Source organism: Psittacula echo (genome assembly GCF_963264785.1).
Source record: "Psittacula echo genome assembly, chromosome: 3".
Classification (NCBI taxonomy): domain Eukaryota; kingdom Metazoa; phylum Chordata; class Aves; order Psittaciformes; family Psittacidae; genus Psittacula; species Psittacula echo.
The window spans coordinates 107,445,918-107,462,066 of NC_137736.1; the positions used below are offsets into that span (position 1 = coordinate 107,445,918).

The 16,149-nt window shown below is 39.3% G+C and overlaps 1 protein-coding gene across 3 annotated transcripts in view; it reads right to left on the minus strand.

Annotated features, from left to right (window-relative positions):
- CDK8 (cyclin dependent kinase 8) overlaps positions 1-16,149 on the minus strand; it is a 72,776-nt gene that overhangs the window by 30,771 nt on the left and 25,856 nt on the right. For 2 of the 3 annotated variants that reach the window (XM_080614030.1, XM_080614029.1), the window contains exons 3-4: positions 6,988-7,098; positions 3,780-3,920 (exon numbers count right to left, since the gene is read on the minus strand). In XM_080614030.1, the coding sequence (XP_080470156.1) occupies positions 3,780-3,920; positions 6,988-7,098 (252 nt within the window). Of the gene's footprint in view, positions 1-3,779; positions 3,921-6,987; positions 7,099-16,149 lie in introns of those variants that run through there. The other variant, XM_080614031.1, reaches the window with a different exon arrangement.

Consider the following 16,149-nt stretch of genomic DNA (forward strand, 5'->3'; position numbering starts at 1 on the left):
CAGTGGGTCTCCTCATTTACTGTTGAAAGAAAATATTTAATGTTCTTAGTAATCCCAAAGCTGGCAGCAGGTACCCTTGGGAAGAGGTCCCAGGAAGCTACATTCCAACTGTATTAAACTTGTCTGTCTGAAAGCTTGTTAAAAACCAGTGCTCATCCTGCAGCAGCAGTTCTGTCGAGCTGCACGCTAGAAACATATTAAATAGGCTGCATTATCCAGTGCTAGTGCTAGTTTGCAAATGGCCACATCCTAACTGTGTGGACAAGGCCACCACAAACTAATATTAAAGAAAGATGCACTTTTACATACTAACAGGTGTGACAGATGTTGCTGTACCATGCAAAGGGACCTCTATTTTAGGCCCATTACTTGAAATCTTACAGGCATCCTCTCTTTTCTCTTGCTTTTGAGGTTGCAGATTGATGAAAACAGATCTACAGCCACTCTTCTGCTTAAGCTTATTTTTGGTGTGGAATAAGAACTTTGAGTAAAGGAAGGAGTCCAATAGCTGGATATCATAAACAGGAAAAAATACTAGAAAAAGTAGTCAGCAAAACGGGGTATGTTTGAAGGATGCTTGATAACTAAATTCAAAATATTACTAAAACTATAATTGATGCACTTTGTGGTAATTACATGAAGTGTTATTTCCTTCCTGCTACAGTCAGAGCATGAATAAACAATCTGCTTTCAATTGCTCTCAGTCATGAAATTTAAAAAGCTGAAGCATATGCAAGTCAAATAAGAAATTTTAAAAAGACTGACACTCATTTACTGAAAAATTTTACTGGTGTTTCAGCCTTCTGGAAAAGCTAACTACTCAAGCACAACAATGTTCAGATAACAAATACAATCCACATCTCTCTTGCTCTGGTGGAAACAGTGAATTGGCTTTCATGCAAGCAGTGAAAGAGGGAAAAAACCCAGCAAAGAGTTTAAATTTAAATAGTTAAGTTATTGCCAAGATTTGTAAAAAATTTCCTTTGTAAAAGGCAAACCACAACTACAAAAACCCCAACAGACAACTATTGTCTTCCTACCGTTTTTACTGTTTCATATAGAATATATATTATTTAAGAATCTTATAGGAATTAAAAATTCCTCAATTCCACCATTATGAAGAAAAACTTCAGTCTAAGTTGATGATTTTAATTGCCATTAAATTTTACTGCCTAAACCAAAAAGGAGTTACTTTATGCCATATTTTGTTTCTGATTACACGTGTCAAGATCTCAAAAACTCCAAAACATTGGCTACCTAAAAGCTACCTTCATTAAGACATCTTAAAAAAGACCAAAACCCCAAAAGCAGAAAATTGCGCTTCAATGAAAGATAATTACTTTCTCAAGAGATGAGTTTTCTTACCCTTTCAACAAATCCTCATCCTAAGAGAGATGTAGCAAAGAACAGATTTTTTTCTGCCGAAAGACTGTTCTTATGCTTCCCACCACCCCAAGCACCATCACTCTTATAATAGCTAGTGAATGAAATGAAAGTAAGAATGTTACTTGAGCAACAACATGGGCGTATCTGTACACATCTAAATCTAGGGAAACGTAAAACATTTAGCAATACCCATAATTTAAAGGTAGCAGAAACATCAAATCTGTCCAGCCATCCAGTCAAGAGTGAAAATCAATTATTTAACACCAATATTCCTGAAGGCTAATATTACAGGTATCCTGGAATAGAAACCCACATCTAAGAACAAGTGCTAATGTCAGTTACTTTGCTTTGAATCAGACTATATGCGTCACTGAAGTCCCAAATGACAAGCTTAACTTTGCATCAGTATGCCCCTGTCTTGCTAGAACAAAACACTAGATAGAAACCCTTCTATTATTCAGTCTACTCCCTGATGAAAGGAAGAAAATACCCGACACATACAGTTCTGACTTTTCTCCTGCTTGAAACATGCGCCTTCTAAATTCAGCTCAAACTCAGCGGTTTCAACGACAAACTCAAAAGGTTTCCATGGACAAGGCAGCACAGGCAGCCCCAGCACAGGTTTCATAAGACTCTCACCAAAATGGCTTGACAAGGTTCCACTAGTGGGAAGACCTCTCAGTCTCTGCCTCAAGCAGAGAGCAGGTCTCTTCCTTAGATTATCAAAAGACAGCCAATTGTGATGGTGGTTTTTCTGCTGGAAGGACACTTTGTGCTGGACTGAGACCAACTCTTTTCACATAGGTCAGAAAATGAGATGGTAACAGTTTTTTGCAGTTGCCAACTTAAACTGTATTTGAGCTACAGACCTAGATGTGAAAGGCTCTGTAACAAATTACCAATCTCCTGAGCCATCCAGTTAATCTGCATGGTTTTGTTTTTAAACTCAGTTATGCTTAGGTTCTTAAATTATCTGAAACTGTAGAAAGTAAAACTTCAGAACAATTAAGATTCTTGATTATAGGTCATTTGTTTTCTGTGTGCCTCTTACCAATATACCAAAGAGTACTAGTGCAGGCAGAACATTTACATAACATTACATTTTGGTTTAAAACAAAGTGTGTCTAAGTAGTAACAAGCGCTATATATTTCTACATTATGTTTTGCTCCACTATTACATGAGTCTTGACAAAGCCACCACAACTTTTCTGACTTTTCCCCTCAGTGCTGAGGTTTCTGTTCCGTTTCTAAGACCAGGAGCAAATTAGAAACAATATCCATAAAATTATATTAATAAAGCAAAACTTCCTTGCATTTCAGTTCTGAAAATGTTATTTATCAAAGTTATATCTTTTCCCCATCAGTTTAAACAGACACTGGCACTCTGTAAAAGGCTTACTAGGCACAAAAATAGAAGACAAATAACTAGGCATTGACTGCATTTCCAGAAACACTATTAATGCTATTTCAAAGACAAAAAGTGACTCTGAAAGAGTAACAAGGAAGCCAGACTTACTGCACCAAGCACAGAGTAACACTGGTAATACTGATTCATGGGAATGAATCAAACTAATGATACTCTCATGCACTAATGAAATTTCAGTAATTAGAAGCATCATATACAGATAATACTTTGATAGCTCCCCCTGCCCCAAATTTACTTCTAAGAATAAGAGCTACAGACAACTGAGTTGGAAAAACTACCCAATATTAGGACAGAAAGAACCAGCCCAGCCAGCCATAGGCATATTTCAAAGGCAAACACACATAAGAATTTATGAGATTTACCAATTTTAAACATATAATGGAATTTGCGGGTTAAAAACCACTCAGGTTCAAAATGTGTTGCTTATACGTAGTTTGGACAAACATTAGGTTATTTGCAGAAGTCTTCAAAAGTTGGCATGGCTGTATTTCTGACAGATTATAAGTATTAGAAGAAGATAATGGCCTTCAAAAGTTATTTCGTAAGTAAAAGTGATAATTTTAGGGAGTTATTATTTTTTCAGCAGTTCTTACAGCCAATCATCCTCTTCCCCACCTACACACATGCTGTACTTACTTACTTATCTTGCCTGCAGTGATACTACCAAAGGCATTTTCTGTACCTCAACATGCCCGTTATTTAAATGAACACTTTTAAAGTAGTTTCTTTAGAAAATCAAAAATGGAAACCAGCCATCTGATATACTTTGCTGTCATAAGCATATCAGATCATAGCCAGCTTTTAAAAGTCACTCTACTAATCAAGGCTGACTGCAGTACAAAACCATCTATTTATTAACACATGCCCTTAGCAAAAGGTGTTTTCTCCCCATAAATTTTTCATAAACAAACCCATCCTTGCCCTCAGTCATCATCCCAGTGCTAAAACCCATTGCGGATCCACTTACCAAATCCCTGTGTAACACCCAGTTAGCATGCAGGTAGTGAATACCATCTAGGATCTGATATAACAGTGACTTCACCATTCCCCGAGGTAACTGAACTGGTTTCTTGTTTGCTTTAGAAGCCCTGTGAAACTTGATTATATGCTGTAAAGGGGAAAAAGAAATCAAAATGAAAAAGTGTAATGTTATCTACAGCATTACAGAAAAAAATTGCCAGCAATTCCTTACACAGACTTCTTAGGTTTTTTTTCAACCTTTCATCATTCATTTTCAAAACTAGCAAGTTGTACTTTTAGTACCAGAAAATTAATACTATATGAGGTAATGTGATGGCTGTCCCAAGGAAATCTCTCAAATGAAATCAGTTGTTGCTGTGGTTAACCCTGGCAGGCAGCTAAGCCTCACACAGCCACTCAATCACTCTCCCACAGTGGGATGAGGAATACAAAACCAATACAACTGACAAAGCAAACTCCCTTGCAGACCACTGACCTTGAAGGGTTTTGGGGTATTTTTGTTTGGGGATTCTTTTTGTTAAGATAGGCTTCTATTTTCTATATCACAGCACAGAATTAGAAGTGCATCACCTAGTTCCTTTATTATCTTAATTTTAGGATTTTTCCTACAGTAATGATGACACTGTAACATTCAACACATAAGGCAAGACAAATTTCTTGCAAACTGTATTGGGAGTTTTAAACATTTTAATTAGAGGCCCAGATTTATACCTTCTTTATTTACTACATGCTTAAAGCACAGACTCTAAAAACAGAAGCTGTCGACAGAGCAAAGTTATAAATCTGTCAACCTTAAAGTCAGCCACCAAGCCAGAAGCAGAAAATACCTTTAGCAATTTTAGAGCATACACACAGGCATTGTCTAGCAACAATGAGAAGTCCAAAAGGTATGTTGTCTTAGCATTTGAGTCCCAGGTGCCACTAACTTCAATAGCATAAGGTGTGTCAGGGTCATGATAACCACTTCCATGCTTGTCTCCTTTTAAGAGAGAGGTCATTTCTAGAGCAAATTTTTTCATGCACTTACACTTACTTCCTGTACTGGCTTGCACTTGTGAGATCATAAAAAAAGCCCTGACCTTGTCCATCCAAAACCTGGCACCAAACTTCTATCACATGTTCCTCCTATATTCATGAACTTTCATATTCCAGGTACCAATGAAGCACCCAACTACTTAAACCCCTTTGGGAAACTGTCTTTCCTCCTTGCTGCAGCCTAGCTCCATACAGCCTGCCCTCCTTTGCTTCAGGTATTGAGCTTGGCTTTCCTGGGAGAAAAAGGATCATCCCTTCCCTCTCAAAGGTAAAAAATGGAGCTGTACAGAGAAAAGAAACATTGAAAAGGAGACAGTGTGCCCAGTCAGCCAAGCACCTAGTGCATGAGCATCCCTCAGCTTAAGCCACAGGTTTCACCTTCCACTCAACTGACTCCAAAGGAAAAGTTATTTTTCATGCAGTGGCCAAAGAGAAGTGAATACTCAGAGACAGATGGCTCTCCTGGACTTTTTTATTCCCACTCCAATACACTCTGTGCCTTTTCCCCTAGTCTTGCTTGAGACCTGCTGTGCTAGATATGCTCAGGACTGGAGGACTTAGTCCATAGCCGGTTCTCTGGGGCACAGAGCCAGCCCAGTCACTGCACCTACGTCTCTTGCATTCAGACACAGTGAACCAAAAGGAGCTGGTATGGCGGTGGAGTTAGGAGCTCGCACAGGTATGTGCATGGAAACGTAATGGTCAAAATTAAGGGTCATTCCTAAGTTGCTAATGTACAAGCCAGTGTTTCATTAACAGAAGTACTTCTGCAGTGATGCAGAAATGCATAAATACAAAAAAGGACAGGTCACTACTAGTCACAATCATCCAAACAAATATTAAGCCTTGCAGTATATTTTGAAACAAAAAATCCTCCAACAAACTCAGACATTCCTAAACTCCTGGAGGTTAACAGAGCATAAATACGGAGGAGCAGTGAAAAAGTCAGAAAGCGCTTGTTCTTTTTTCCAGGTAAAAATATGTTGGGTTTGGGTTTGCTTTTGTTGTTCTGTACATCAGCTTTTAGAATGTCTCGACATTACAATGTCTCGACTCAGTAACTTTTTTTCCTCCCACTTTAATTTTATTTTGGTAACAAGTTCTCAATACCAAGTACCAAAGCTTCCAAGACATTTAACTGGGAGAAAATACCTTCAATTCAGCTTAGCTGAAGGAAAACCAACACACTAGTTCTTCAGCAAATACTGCTGATTTATTCCCAAATACAATGAACTCCATTTTCTAAAGCATTTAGTTTTGCTTTGGTTTATGCTTCCTGACTGAACTACATGCAGAGAAAAAAACAACTCATGATTCATGCTGTGTAATTCTTACGCTAATGCATGCATCAAAGGTTCTGTCTCATTCCAAATTGCCTCTTTGATCCGAATTGTCTTGATCTCTTTTAAGGTTCTATTATGAGAGCAGAGCTCAGAATGCATGTAAGATTTAATTTGAAGACCACATACTTTTTTTCAGGGAAGTCAAGGTTGCATGGTATTTTGGATTCTTTACAATGCCACTTTAAGTATTCCAAATGGATGTTGAGCTTACAAATATTAAATTAATAGAAGAAAAATGTAGGTATCTTAAAACAAATTTACCTGGCCTCCAATGTGTTTATATTTTAAAGCTATGTTTTGCAATTAGGAATAAACAGCTTTTCTCCCAAATATATAAAAATCTCAGAAAATGAGTAAAAAGATCTTCTGCTGAAACATATGAATTAAATTTCCATTACATACAGTGGCATTGCTCTCACATCCATTCATGGATGACATGCAATGCACCTAAAAGTCTGAACTGCAGCATTCAGTCCATAATTCTGTCATTTTTCAAAGGGAATCTACCTCTACAATCAATTATATTTTCCTGCACCCTACTTAAGCTGTAATGGAAGACTATATCTGCATTTATTTAACTAGATTTCTAGCTACTGAGAGCTGAACACAGATTTTTTCTTTCTAAAGAGGTCACAGATTAACTGTGTAGTGTGTTTACCAAACATTTTCCATTGCTTTTCTTTAAGCACTGAAAGAGTTTCCAACAAACAGGGAGTAAGAGGTCACACTATTTTTAAACCAATGTGTTTTCCCTGACCTTGTCTGTTTTCTGCAGCTAAAACTTTAAGCCTGGTACCTACAAACAATTCACCTTACCCAGAGGTCATGCTCAGCGTAGTCAAAGAGAAGCCACACTTTCCTGTCAGCATGAGAAAGAAACACCTTTTGCAGAGAAATGACATTTGGATGCTTGAGCTCCCGCAGCAACTGCAAAATAAAGAAAGTCCACAAGAGTTATACCCATACATCCAGAACTGTGAGAGGGCTGGAAAGATGAATGCTTTAAAATCTTTACTACATACAATACCAACAATAAAAGTTGAAATCTGCTAGTCACAGAAAACAGCACATACTTTTTAATGAAAGAACCAGTCATTAGTTTGAAACTGATGCTGGACACAGGTCATAACCCCCTTAGGGCATTCACTTCCTATTCATTTCCTAAAAAGTAGAAGTCTATGCAAACCCCACTATTATCCAGGATCAAGGAGACTCCACAAACAGCCAGCTGTGGAACCTGCCCTTTCCCATAGGCTGTAATCTTCAACAGAGCTGTTTTGGGTATCCATTTTTCTCCTCAGTCCCAATTACCTGTAAACCCTGCATTTTTGGTGGCAGTCATTCAAGGCTGAATGAGGGGGCTCATTTAGAGCCTGTCAATGCAGCCAGCTTAAGGACGGTATGGTTTTTAAGATGGTGACCTTGTAGATCAACTGACTCCACCACCTACAGAAGGTGGTCCAGGTCCTCCCACAACATATATTACACCAGCTACAGTACTCAAAAGCCATCCATGAAACAGCTCCCAGTTCAAGAAAAAACTAACCCAGACACAAAAATGCAGTCATTTTCTGCTGAGGTCCTGAGCTGAAATGACCCACAGCACTAACAGCAAACCCAGCACTAGCAAACGGACACAGCTAGGAGCCATTAAACCAGCTCAGCTCTTTAAAAACTATATCTTTAATCACCACCAAAAGGAAAACAAAAGAAGGATATAGCACAAAAACTGCATGCAGAGATCGGCCTATTTCAGCTCTGCTTACTGGTCATGTTGCAGTTACACTGTACTCACACAATTGCTAAGAAACAAACAAAAACTGTAAGCAAACTATTGTCAAGCAGGGCTACCTAAGACTGGGTAAATTTTTGCCAGCTCAGTCCACCAGAAACTATGACATTTTTAATAAAAGGAATGGCTTTTAAAAGCCAAGGACAATTTGAACTATTCGAATACAGAATAGAAAATTAACATTTCTGAGATCGCCCATTTTCAATAAAACATAATTTTCCTGCTACAGAACAGAAGAAACAAGAAAATTAATTCCTTTCTACTGATACCTTTGTCACACGTGGTAACATTTTAGCTGCTACTGAGGTAGCAAAGAGGGAGTAGATATCTGCATATGTTTTTTTTCTTCTTTTTTATTTCCCTTGAGACAGACTCCCATTCCTACCCACTGACCAGAGTCTTCAGTATGGCATTTCTTGAGCAAGGGAACCTATAGCCTACAGAGCTTTCATGTCAAGTATGAAATCAAACAGGGAGACAGAGGGTTGAGGAGACAACGCAGCATTACAAATCAATGCAGAAGGTATTAGTTTCAGCATGTTAAACCTCTTAATCTTGATTTGTAAAAGCATTACATGGAAGAATTTTAAGGCAGGATCTTCAAGAAGCAGTGTGGAATTCTGTAAATGCCTATAATTCCTACAAAGCATAAGATCAGTAGGGAAAAAAACTGTAAGAAATGCTTATTTGCATTTTTTTTTCCAATTACAGGTGGTAGGTTGACCCCAGCCAGCAGCAAAGCCCCACACGGCTGCTTGCTCACCCCCCTCAGTCAATAGGAGAAGAATAAAAAAAAACAAGAAAATTTGTAAGTGAGGACAGACAGTTTAATAAATGGAGGAAAGAGGAATTTAAGAAATAAAGAAGCCCCGCCAGCCTCCGAGCAAAGGCTAACTCCCAAAAGGGAGGACGTTCAGCAGCAGCCAAAATACTGGTTATCAACAGTGGTTTAGTCCCAAATCCAAAGCACTATACCATACAGGCTGCTATGGAGAAGATTAACTGCATCCCTGTCAGGCTCTGTACAGCATCAAAGACCATCAGCGAGAGTCAGCCTCTTAATAGCAAATGAGGTTACAGGGTTTAAAGACAGACTTTGCCAGTCCTTACTGTGAAGGACTTTGTTAAATAAGTAAATACACAAAAATTTATGCTAAACAACTTGATGAATTAACTGTACCCAGAAGACTGCAACACAGGCTATCAACTGTGTGTCCATACCAAAGTTTTATTTGATTTCCTGTGGTCTGATGACACACTTGTATCAGACACCACAGACATTTCCAGCAACCTCACTCTTCATGAACCAGACCTCCCCAGGTCACAGGCCACATGCCTTTCCTACCAGATGACTGACTCATGTCCAGCAGCTGACAGAGTTCACTGAGGACAAAGTAGACTACAACAAACATGGTTGGGCTGTCAGTACAATGCCCACTAATGATAAAGACCATTTTTTTTGTCTAGTGTCTCTGGTATCTAATTGCTTTTGTCTATCCTAGTCCAGTTCTATAGAACACAAGGAGAAGGTAGAGAAAAACTATGCATTTGGCTCTCAGTAAATTACCTTCCTTTTCATTTGTGTATCATGACAGCTGAAATCCATTTGCACAACTAGAAAGCTTTCCCCTAAATTAGGTAGTCTGGGTACCCTTTGTGAAGAAAGAAGATACTATTTACCTTCAAAAAAAAAATAAAAATTGGCCAATGATGAAGATGCTGATAGATCTGGTCTGACTTAAGTGTTATGATCCAGTGCTGTCCCTGGTTGGTCTTACCCTTGCTTTCATAAATATTAAGACACAGCAAGGGGAAGAGCATTCTTATGTCAAAGACCTGGGCTTGCACTAGGGTTCCCCTATCTCCCTCTTCAAATGCAGAAATAGGTACTCCACAGCCATGGGTCAGCTGAGGGACAGCAAATTAAAGTGTTCTAATGATGTATAAGTTGTTAAATTGCTTCACAAACAAGGACAAAGTGAAGTAAGACAGGACATTATTGAACAATCAACAGCAGCAGTGAGGCAGCCTGGCAAACTGCCACATGACCAAGGCAAACCTTTTCTTGCACAGGGACACTAACCATAATTACCTTGCACATCAGATACAAGCTGAACTCAGCACAAGTCTTCATGAACATGACATCCTTCCTCCAGTGATGTTTCCCCATTTCCTGTACAGCTCTCCACCCCTAGACAAGTGGTGGAGAGCCAAGACACAGCACTTCATGTGACGGTTTCTAGCTTTACTGCAAATGTCATTCCACCCCCGCTCCTGATGCTTGTACTACTATATGTGGTCTGCAATGAATGTAAGCTGCTCAGTGCTGCAATACTACCATGCTTACTTCCATCATGGAGCACATTTGCTAGAGCAACTGGCCTGGTAACCTGGTCCAGAAGGAGCTTCTCTGATGTCCTGTCTCAGGATATAAGCTATTTGAGAAAAGGCAACTCCTTCCTCTCACCATCTTCCTTTGCGTGCTATTGCAACACATTTCTCCCAGAGCTTAGGACAATCACAAAGCTGGCTAGACACAAAGCCATTGGCAATATCAAGCAAAGCATTCACACAGGCAAAAAATTGCTATTGATGCATCTTGCTAGTTTGATGGCATTAATCCAAAATCTAATCATCGTCTCAAGCTTCAGAAAGGCTCACATCAGATTCATTAAGTGATCCAGCAAAAAGCATGCCATAGATTAATAGTCTCCCATGGCCCTGAGATGGAAAATGGGTAAACAGGGCAGTGGAACAGAAAGCAGATTGAGGCTGATGCATAAAGAAAGGCAATTTTCAGAGCAGAAGATGACTGACAAGGAGGATTTAGTCATCCTCTAACAGATAGGATCCCAGTGGAACTACGCTACAACAAATGAGTACAGACAGTAGTGAGACATAACCTGAAACACTGTGCACAGTTCTGGCCAATTCAGGGAAGATTAATTCCAACTGCAGTAGGTCAAAGAAAGCTCAAGGCTACACTGAGTGGAAGGGAGAACAGCAAGCCAAACCAAAATCCTTCTAGCCTGTCAAAACCAAGCCAGAGAAAGCAGCAGTCTCTCTTGAAAATGAAAGTGGGAGAGAAGAGCTATTCTAACTAAATGACAATATTATCCAGTACAAATGGGTATGAACTAGTCGTGATTAATTTCGGCTTAAAAGCTGAATGAATGATGTTTACAGAGTCATTACTAGAAAGAGACTGAGGAACTGCCTTCAAAGATTTTTCTTTTCAAGCTTAACTCAGTTTGCTAAATTTCTGGCGGTGCACTCTGCTTGTCTGAGAGAGCAAGAGCAGGACACAACAACTCCAATTCCATATCAATGAAAAAAATCCTAAAATACATTCTAATCGCTTTTCTCAGTTTCCTATAAAACACTGGACCCCTTTAAGCTTGTGTGATAAAATTTGGGTTTTAGTTTAAATAAAAAGTTATTCAACCCCAGTTGACTTTGCTGCTATACCAGTAGATTCAAAAATCTGTTTGTTTCAATGTAAATACAATTTTAAAGTTTCATATTCTCATGAGTCAGATATTCCACAGTACTAAAAAGAAAATCCCTGCTGAAAGTACATGCTGTTTTCCTTTCAAAAATATTCAGATAAAGGCTTACAAAGGCAATGTAACAGAAAATTACAATACTGCTCACTGTAAGAATTTATTATGAAGCTGACAGTACATTTTTGAAGCTCCAGTTCTTCAGACATACGACCATGTAAAATTATTGCTTTAAACATAAAAACAAAAGAATAAAGTCCTAAATGTTGCAAAAAAGAAGGCTGACAACACGAAATGTCGGGAGAAGAAAAAAAATGCACATTTCTGTTCTCAGCTTCTGGGTTTTCCGAGACAAATGTGTCTTACCTGATCACACATATAAGTCAATATTTATTAGCACCTCTTACATCCAAATACATTCAAAGTATTAGAAGAGGTACTAATAAAGGTTCTCTGAAAGTGAGGTGGTGGATGAAGAATCCACAGGAGACAGACACTGGATGTCAAACTTGGTCAAACTGTGCTGTTCACAGAAAAAATTATTATTTCAAAGGACTCCAATTTCTAACATTTAATCAGTATCTTTATCACACTTTAACAGAACTAAAAGCAGTAACTACCCTCTCCCTTGACATATAATCTCTCAAGAACACCATTTGTAGCCCTGTAACACAGCTCAATACAGTACTCAGCCACAATTTACATTTTATGTATCGTATTACTATTAAAGCATTTGAAAGGCATTAGACTTGTCAAAGAGGATCAAATCAAACATTTGTCTTCCTCAACACCTTGTTGCCTTTCACCACATGAGAAGATTGCTAAGGAACCATTACTTGTCTTCTGACATGAGGACTGCACTCATCTAAAGGATTTCTGGTTTTGGTCTTGTGGGAAACTGCTTTCACTGTTAGCATGGAAGGGACTTCACAACTCCCATAACCTGAGGAACCTATGCCAAAGTATTGTTCCTTTTCACATAGCTGGTACAGGATCTCTTCCAGAAAGCTTATTGTGACAGTAATCTGTTCCTTGCCAGGGGAAGATGTTGAAGAGGGTGAATCCTTGAGTCACGCAGTTTCAGCTTCTGCTTCATAGGGTCCCTTCCAGCTGCAGCATGCTCCCTCAAAGCCCTTGGTCACCCTCAGACTGGCTCTGAAAGGGCCTTTACACCCTTCTTCCATCCCCTCCACTGGCAGAGGGGAAAGAGGTCTGATAATCGTGTAATGACATGTTCTTGTCACCCACGACATGGAAGCCTCAACAGCCTGCCTGAGCTCAATATCTCTACAGCAGCCTGCTCTGCTGAGGTCAACTTGGCCAAGACCACCACAGACAGCTTCCTTCTCACCTGCCATGGGGCACAGGCAGGCTGCTCTAGCTCTGCCTCCTTCCTGCCCAGAAGCTGAAAGTCTGAGGTAAGACTGCTGCAGAGGCTTTCCCTTTCAGGTAAGGGCAGCAGTCATCAACCAGCCACCTCTCTGCTTAATTCTCACGATCCCTGGGTACTGTGTGCCTGCTCCCTGCAAACCCAGCCAAGTTCCTGAGGCAATGAGAGCTGTTATGGGACCCAAGCCTCCTGCCTGGGAGACAAAAACCAGTACTCCCTTTTCTTTTATCAACACTCAGACATGTGAACTTTAGGCTTCAGCATTATACCCAAACTACACCTGCAGGTTCCTGGCACCAAAGGAAGTACAGGCAAGTAAAGCACTTGCAAACCTACTAAAACTGACTAAAAAATGCTAATCACCAAGAAAAATGTCAGAAAGTCACTTGATTACTTTAATACACAAGACTTCTGTGGAGGAAACTGCCAAACCCAAAATCCTAAATTTGAAGCCTGGTTAACTGCTCTAGCTTCCTACAGCCTTAAAGAATTTTCCTGCTTTGCAAACTGTGAAATAGCATTTGCAGCACTATTCCAGGTGGATAGGCTTTAATGACTTTCTTCTCTGTGATTAAATCAGAAGATGAGGAATGGAGAGTTTGGGATTGTATGTTTTGCATATTTTTTTACAAATCTTCCCACCATCCTATCCCTCTGGTCTCTTTCTCATAACAAATTCATCTCTTGGTATGATAAGCATGTAACTTTAAAAGCCTGCTTAAGTCCTCAGAAGTCAAAGTGCTGATCATACGAGATACCCAGAATCCCAGGCAGTACACAAGTCTACAGAGAACAAGAGCCTAGCAGGCAAATGTTCAGTTAAGGTTCTGGAAGAGGCAGGATTCACAAACGCTTACCATGTGGTGGATGACTGGGGGAAGATAAGGAAGATTATAACACTACAACTATCTTGATATTAAAGATACTGATTCACTTAGCATAATTAGCACAATAACTGCTAACTCTACCAGTTAAACAAATCATTTATATAAAATCATTAAAATCCTCCTCTTTTTCAACAGGGTAAGAGACTAGCTGGGTTCTTGAACATGAGGTCTGAGTTCTCATGCTGCAGGAAGTACAAAAACATAGGCATTCTTTCAAATACATTCACATGAGTTGAGCTCATCCGTAACCGAGTCAGCTGTTTCAACTCAGGTCTCTGACCTAGTTCTAGCCTTTCCCCATAACTGATGTATTTCAATAATTATTTTACTTTTCTGAATAAGTCTTTGTGTATTTTTAAACATGTAGGTTACTCAATAGTCCAAAACTGAAATAAGTCATTATAAGCAACACAAAAGCCATTGCAGAGTTATAAAAACAAAGGAGTGTCACTGGGATTTATGCCAAACTACTTTCTTCCCCGGTAGTCAGAGTGAAACACACAAGCTTCAGCTCTCCAGAGAAACATAAATGGATATACCTCATGCAAGCCAATTCACCTTAGTTCCTCTTAATACCACCATACTTGTAAAATGCATTAATTGGGGTAGTCCAGAACACACTGTAACGAAGTCTGAGATTCAGCCTTGACTTTTTAAGTATGACAACAAATAATACAACTAATTAGATTTACAGATGACATTTTAGGGTACAACACTGCTGATTAACCCAGTAGCATTTTCATGTATACATTACACATACATAATCAGTATAAACAGTATGGCTACTATCCTTAATTTGATCCATCCCCAAATGAGGTTCCCTTTTTCCCTTTTAGAATATTAATTGCCAGAAACGGGGGGAAGCTATTTAACAGAATTAGAATTAACAATTTGGGGAACATCAACATTTCTGGGGGGGGGGGAAAAAAAATAAAAATCTTCTGTTAACTCTGAACAGCAACATCAGAAGAACAGTAAGAAAGAGGGATTCAAACCCTAGAAGTCCATGGTGAATTATTAAATCAACTGCAGGAAAATTCAACCACAGAATCAGCAGTTGCAAGTCTGGAAGCACAACCAGAAGCAAAGTCAGCAACAGCTCAAGAAATGCTGCTTCAGGCCACTCTTTCCATCCTATACCTGCTTCTGGGTTCCACTCCCCTCACTGCTCTCCACACCTGCCTTCTTGACAACTTTGGTGTCTTCAGTATGTTCCCCTCCTTCCCTCCACTAACTCTGTCCCACACAAGTCCTGCATTGCACTGCTGTTGTCTTCAAAGGATGCATGCTGCAGCAGCTCAGAGCAAGGAGAAAGCCTCTCTGCTTCTTGCCCCTCTTCATCACTACCAGGGACCCTGCTGCCAAAGAGGAATGATTACACAACAATCCTCAAGCCATGGAATGAGGCCAAATCCTTCCTGACTGTCAGCCAAGTTACTGATTCTCTTAGTAGACAGAATCTGATTTAGGGTCATATTGAAAGCAGAAGCACCTCCCTAACAGTAACCAAGCTTCTGCTGCAGAACAAAACTCTTCAGTTAAATCACTGCAAAATGACAAAAAACATACCCAAATCCCCCAGAAACAGCAGCTGACTTCCCAAAAGCATTCAGCCTGAAGGAGCCACAATATTTGGAAAATTTCTGCCAAAATGGTTGAAATAAGCAAAATATAAGATCCTGTTTTCAGCTCCTTTAGTTCAGAGTGTATGCCCACGATAGCGGGGAGACTAAGCTTTCATCAATGGATAGGAAGAGGTTCTCCTGAAGAATATTTTTTGGGCTTCTTTTTTTTTTTTTACCTTACTCAGTTCATAGACTAACATGTTTGAAATCACAAAGCTGACTGGAAGTAGACAAAGCAGCAAAGCCTGGTACTCACTTCAGGCAACAAAAATGAAATTAGGGTAGGTATGGTTTTCTATTCCTGAGGAGTACGGTCTGGAAAGAAACTATTCACTTTCCCCCATACACTTATGTCACATGCATTTCCTTTTATTAAGCAATTTCAGTTGAAGCATTTCAAGAAACATAAACCCAAGCATCATAAAACATAAGAATATAAACCAGTTACATTTCAAAATACTGGTTTTACCACTGTTTCTTTGAACGATATTCATGGCTGTATTACAGCTTCCAAGGCAACAATGCCAGTTTAGTTTGAAGTCTTCACTTAAATAGAAGCTACAATGTTTTGATCATTATTAGCCAATAAGAACTCAACTCTTTAGGAATATAACTGAAGTGCTAATGCAAATTATGTATTTGATCTGACTTTTAAGCCACTGACTCTAATCATGTTTTTAAACTACTGCGTTTAATCTGCCCTGAGGCAGGCAGGCAGTAAATTGTAACTTAAAAACATTGTCATTTTTAGACAGCAAAGGTAACAGGTGGGGAAAATCTT